This window comes from Octopus bimaculoides, chromosome 13 (assembly GCF_001194135.2).
Source record: "Octopus bimaculoides isolate UCB-OBI-ISO-001 chromosome 13, ASM119413v2, whole genome shotgun sequence".
NCBI lineage: Eukaryota > Metazoa > Mollusca > Cephalopoda > Octopoda > Octopodidae > Octopus > Octopus bimaculoides.
In genome coordinates, this window is record NC_068993.1 from 22563253 (window position 1) to 22570284 (window position 7032).

Sequence of the window (7032 nt, forward strand, 5' to 3'; positions counted from 1 at the left end):
CCACCACCACCACCACCACCACCACCACCATCACTGCTATTGCTGCTGAAGAATCGTGATTTTATTTTTCCAATACAAGTGTCGATGCTAATCGATAATTAAATATTTCATTTCCAAATTCTCTTTCATTCTTTAACACACACAACACTGCCAACACTACCTGTACATCACTCCCTGTACCGACTCCACCACAACCTTCAATACCGATACAGCATCGCTACCACTACACAACATGATGTCTCAACATCAACTTCACTACCGGCACCAAATCCACATCACCATTACTACTATCGAACGTCTACCATAACCTCACTACCTTTACACGCCACCATAAACTCTCTATAATACCATCACCATCACCATCACCTTTATTACAACTAAACTATAATAAAATCTCATCATCATTATCAACATCACTATACAACAGCATAAAACCTCTGCATCTCCTTCACTATGGCTGCATATTCTAGAAAACTTTCATATTATTATCAGGAAGACAATCACTACATACCACCATAAACCTTTATCCACTCCTCATAATCAAAACTCCACATCGAGCCATAGAGATACCTGTATGACAATTTGTTTCAACCATCTTCTTGCATATGGACCCCTTTGATTCTTATTTTACTTGGGTGAAGCTTCATAGCATTTTTATACTTTAAAATATCCTAATTTAAAAGCTGCACCAAAGAGAGTTAAATAGCATGACTATAATACGTTTATAATGACTATATGTCCCGGTGGTGTTTAATCAGAAGTTAAGGACGGATGAGAATTAATTCTGTAATGCAATCATTCTAATGTTCCAGTCTCAAGCTGAATTCCAACTGTTGGCCAATTAGTTCCAATATTCTTATCTCGACGTAAAATTAACGAAGCGAATGCAATTTACTTTATCTCTGACATCATCCGAAAAACCCCAACTAAGATGGCTTGAATCAGCCACGGTTTACCTGCTAGAAATAGCAACCAGGATGCTTTTAAACCAGATCACAATGCTGGATGTTCAAGAACCAAATGAAAGGCAGATTTTCAATCTCAGGATCATCCTGATTCCATAAAGGTATATGTACGTCTTTGTAGAGCAAATGTAGACTGAGATACAGAGGTCCCAGACGGACAGACAAAATTTTGTTTTTATTAATATAAGTTGTATAAAAAATGTATTAAAATATTTTATGTATTGTAGAAGTATAACCAATCTATTTCAATTAAATTTTAACAACAAAATCTTATATATTTCTACAAAAGAGTCATATGGACACCCTATTGAGAACCACTGCTCTATATGTGATCAGTCAGCCCCCCTGAAGTGGTGGCCATATCTGTTTCAAATCCCATTCTTCCATCTTATCTAAAGAAGGATACATTGGAAAATATAGTTATTGATAAATAAAAAGACGGGATGCTTGCATCTGGAAAGCTTTCCATCATAGGCTTGTGCGATTATATCAGACTTGGTATTCAACACATTGGAAGTAATGCTTGCACCATACCATAATTCCGTGTCTTAGAAACTAACAACACTATTCCTGTATCAATGATATACCTATATAAATGTGTTAACAAAATTTCAGTAGATTAATTCATTGATTTCATGTTACATAGTATCACTTCAAGCTCTTGATATATTTATCTAAACAGCAGACGGAAATTTGGTTTGGTATTTGTTAAGGCTCAGGGAACAGTCATATTACAGCTGGTTTTCAACCAGAAATTGGTTTATATCGATTCTCTTTAAATATCAAGTTACGTCCATTACCTCGTATCAACATTTAAAAAATTATGTCTAATTGATTTGTTAGTAAGGTTCAAATTAACAATTTACTAAATTACGAAAATTTGTGGTACATTATTCTCTATGCAACAGTCTAGACGTTACATTCTAATCTACAGTACACACCAGCCATTGAAATGAAACAAGTACAAATAATTTTAAAAGTTTGTTTTCTGTAGTTTATCATCCATCAGTGATGTCATGTTTACTATTTAGCATACAGATAAAACCAAAGGGACTCGAGTACACAACTAACCACATTCACAAAAGAATGAAAATTTAGCACTGCAAGTCAACAAATCGAGTATTGAGTGAGAGATACACAAATTAATGAATTAACATTAACAAAATCTAACGCCTCATGATGCATCACATAAGCAAAACGAGCAGAGATGTTTGTCGCCCATTCTGGTTATAAACAGTCTTTGGCTCTGTGTAGAATAATAGTATAGCACAGCTAAGCTATTCATTTCAAAATAAATGAGCAAAACAACTCTAGTTTAAATAATTTTCTCTCGAGAAAACATTAAAATGTTTTCTTTTAAAAGAAAATAACCCCCAAAATATGATCTACTGCTTAAATGTGGCTTTGACGTGGCCATGATATGTAAAACGGATGCAGAGTACGGCATATGCGCTGGCAAATTCTCCCAAACTGAGTAGGTTCTAAGCCAAAAATATCCTTCACTTTTTAGTAGTGGTCATCTAAAGTGCAAAGATAAACGTGGAATCCATCGACAAAAAGTTTCTCAATGTTTGTATAAGCACAAGAAGACAATACCAAAAAGGATTGACTAGAAAGATGTGATTGTTGCGGAATCGGTGGCAATCTTTTGCAGTTGTATCCCCTAATCTTGCTTGTCTTATTCTAGAAGTACCACAGAAGATGGTCGGTGATCAATGTGTATCGATCACTCCCTGACAAAAAGGAATTCACAAAGTAAATCTTTGCCATCAGCATATTTTCTGGCTGACTTTTTTATAAGCATCCAATGATGAAAGGATATGGATGACTGGAGCAATTTATGGTGAAAATGGGGTGTTCAAGTACCGATGTGCAGTTGGTAGCAGATGTCATAATCACCTTTCAGAGATGTGTGATTATATTGAAATCCTGTCCTGCATTTTATCTATAATTCCTTTTTGTGATCACTACTGCTACACCAAATTAAGAGGACCTTAGAAAATGTAGGTAAATCATCAGAAGATACTCCTGTACCTGAGCGTAAAACTGCAGGTCAACTTCAAAATATATCTTTCGCTTAGTAGAACGTTACATTCAAGACGCTGGTTTTGCCTCGAAAATAGATCAGGTGAAAAATCCCCACCAACGCCTACAGATGAGTGATTCACGACATACTCCATTCTTAGGTAATAATTTCATCTCCACCTGTGTACCTGTTTTTAATGGAGTTGAAAATATTAAGGAACAATTCTTCTTTCAAGACAGCACTATTCTCTGCAAGGTACAAACAAAAGACAAGCTCATGATACTCGAGGAAATCGTTCCTAGAATCGAAAAGACAATCGATTAATGCTTCTGGGGCTGAGTTAAGAACATGGACTCATGATTACAATCAAGCTCCAGCTTCCAAAGCATTTCAGAACCAAGTCGATATCTATAGACGCCACGTTTTATTAGTGTAAAACGAATAGCTGATCTATCCCTTGAATAAAACTCAACGTCCAGCAGAAACAAAAAATCAGATTTTAATAGGTCAAACGATTATGTCAAACTCACTCAGAAAGATCCAAAGCAGTTTGTGCCATGGAAAAGCTAAGAGCTTTAAAAAAATCAAAAATTCTATGCAAAAAAAAAAGAAAAAAAGAAAAAAAAGCAAACAAAACAAATGGCTGTACGAACCTATACACTTTTCTATAGAAAAACAACTGGCAATGTCAGCTGCCTCATTCCTTAACACACTCACCACTGCCAACATTCCAACACTACCTGTACATCACCACTCTCTATACCGATACCACCACAACTTTCACCACCGATACAGCATCACTACCACCACACAACAAGATGCCTCGACATCAACCTCACTACTGTCACCAAGTGCTCCTACAAACAAATAAGCTATTCAGATTTCGATATCACTATTTCGAACTCTCTTTCCGAATGTGTAGAACAATTCCGATATCTTGGAAGTTCCCTCTCGATAAAATGCAGATCCAGGATGGAGTTGAAGAAAGAGTTTTGTGTTGGCTGTGTTGCATGTGGAAGACTTTCTCTTCAGAAATAAAAACTTAAAGTAAGAAACCAATATCTTCGTGTGCTAGGCTATCGTTCTCTCAGTTTTCCTCGTTAGATGTAAGCCATGGAATCTTTACCATCGAGATACGATAAAACATGAGCTCTTTCACCAGCAGAAGCTCTGATCAGTTATGAATATGTTATGGTATGGTTAGGCGCAAAAATTGTAATCCCTGAGAAAGTTCAACTCAACAATATTGACTATCATAATAAAATATCATTCCAGATGGACATACATCTGCAGACTTTCCACCCATTTTTCTAAATTGGACTGAACTCGGAAAAAGAACCGATGGTTTCCTTCTGAAGCGTTACACGGTTCAACACAATACTCTGAATCAATTGCTCTGCATCCATAATAATTATTTTTATCAACTACTTATAAGAGAATATGAAGAAAGCTAACCTGGAAAGAAGCAAATAGATGGCAAAATCTGGCGTCAAACGATCTCGACACATGCAAAACTTCTCGAATAAATATGCTACAGAAATACCTAAAAGAATGAAAGGGATAAACAACAAAAACAAGAATATCCGTCAAGCGCAACAACATCCAACTTCGTCCAGTAAGGAAAACTTGGTTGATCTTCTTAGCCATCAAGAAAGAAGAAACCAAACACTAAGTAAACACAAGGGCCGACGAGTAAGAAAACATAGAAAATGAAAGTAGTGTATTTCGTAGATCTATCAGTAAATTCCCTGTGTACTGAGTTTTTAAACTAATTTTAATTTCTGGTTGATGCAATGTCTCTGCAGCTCTTTTTCGAATGTGAAATGAAGCAACATCTCATAATCGCATTATCAGCTACATGATTTCTTGTAACTAAGCAAGAAGCAATGATTTAGTAAAGTAATTCTAACTGGGAATCGAAACTAGTTCGGTACTCGCCTCATTGATCGTAATACAGAGATTTTTTTCAAAAGTAGCGGAATTCATGCGAATTGTAAAATTAGTAATCCGGAAGACCGTAAAAGTAATCCAAAAGTAATCTTAACACAAAAATAAAACGAAACACTGAATCCTCAGTCGGGATCATCGTTGTGTATAATAACTGCCCTACCCTCCCTTATAATTCTATATAAATTAGCTATAATACTTGATACATGGTATCAAAAACTCTCATCAAAAGTAAATGTGAAGTAAGTGAAGTCAAATACTTCTAGCCGGGAGTTGAAAAAGACTTACAAAGTAATCTCTCTTGAAACAAAGCTCTGCAGTTTACTTTTTACGAATAAAAGGACATTAAAAGTTGCTGTATTAGGAGATTTGGGGTTAAGTGGAAATATAAGGAGGAAACATTCAAGAAGTATTCTTTTCTTTCGTTGCTGCATCTAATTCACAAGAGTGGCTTGCAGGTCAGTGGACGTGCAAAAGAAGGTATTATTCTTTTCTGTTCTAGGCACAGAGCCCAAAATTTTTGGGGAGGGGACCAGTCGATTAGATCGACCCCAGTGCGCAACTGGTACTTAATTTATCGACCCCTAAAGGATGAAATGCAAAGTCGATCTCGGCGGAATTTGAACTCAGAACGTAAAGACAGACGAAATACCGCTGAGCATTTCGCCTGCTGTGCTAACGTTTCTGTCAGCTCATCGACTTAAAAAGCTATTATTGTCATCTTCATTATTGTCATATTCCCATACTTCTCCTTCCTATGTGCCTTTTTTGTACTTCGTTCTCTTCCTTTTCTTCTCCTCTTTCTCATTGTCAGCATCATCATCATCACCACGACCATGACCTTCCTCATCCACAACATAACATGATTATAATCTCCATCATCCCATCGCCGACATACCAAGATGACAACAACCTTCTCATCATCCTCAAGGGCGTGGCATTTAATCTTTCTCGGAATCCCCCCTTCCCCGATAAGGCCTTCACCTACTTTAATAGCAACCAAAGAGTGAACGTCTGAAATTATTGAGGAATCCTAAATTTAAAAAGAGACGGGATGGAGACGCCTAGAATACATTTGATCAAGTCCTTTCGAGCAGAGCTGACCTGTGCTAAACTACAACATGAACAACATGAATAGTACTGCCACTGTAACTACAATTACCACCATCCTGAACAAGATCAACACCATTCTCGCCCCATCATCACTCCAATAGTAATATCATCATACCCATTATATTAGTTATTATTATGTTGACGACGACGACGATAACGACCACGGCCTCCCCTACCATCATCATCATCATCATCCTCATCACCACTACCATGGCCAGCGCTGCCGCAACGATCCCACTCCGTCTACCACAACCACTGCTGTCGTAGTCGTCAGTTATAATCGCTTTCCTCCTCGTCATATTCGTTATTATTGACAGTTGAATAATCAAATAAATTCTGACAGAAATTATAATTAAATGTAAAAATATGAACAAAAATGAATAAATACATTAAATAATTGAAGAGAGAAAAAAAATAAAGAAAACGGCAGTAAAACTCATTAACTCACCCACATCTTTGCGAATGTTTCGATTTTCGTATTCTTAAAGAAAGCCATGACACCACTGTTTTTGACAGTGCCGTATTTGATTTTGGTTTGTTTTGGAAGATCAGAAATTGTTTTGATGGGAGTATTGATCTTCTTTACTGTAAGGAAGGCAGCTAGATTAGCAGTGTACGAAGAGATGAGGATGAGAGCAAAAAACCACCAAGCGCTGGTAAGGATACGTCCGGGCACTGTGTTTGGGGAAGCATCTGTGTTTCCTGGTAGAGTAGAAGGTGAAAACAATTATGGAAAGGATTTTGTGTAAAAAAAAAAAAAATATATATAAATGTATTATAACTTTGGACAAACTAAACTGTTTCTTGCAGATATAATAAACTTTCTAAACATGTCTACCTAGCTGGATTTATAGAGAAGTCAGTAATTCAGTATAAAGAAGAAAAAAATGTAGTGCTCCAAACAAAAAGCGGACTGTTTATGCAACAAAATCAAAAGGAATTTGCACATGTAGGTCTAGTGGTTAGAATTTCGCGCTTTCA

The 7032-nt window shown here is 36.5% G+C and overlaps 1 protein-coding gene across 1 annotated transcript in view; it reads right to left on the reverse strand.

Moving 5' to 3' along the window:
* LOC106868155 (glutamate receptor ionotropic, kainate 2) overlaps nucleotides 1–7032 on the reverse strand; it is a 243872-nt gene that overhangs the window by 20748 nt on the left and 216092 nt on the right. Inside the window, exon 11 of the mRNA XM_014913291.2 lies at nucleotides 6500–6753. Within this exon, the coding sequence (XP_014768777.1) occupies nucleotides 6500–6753 (254 nt within the window). The remainder of the gene's footprint in view (nucleotides 1–6499; nucleotides 6754–7032) is intronic.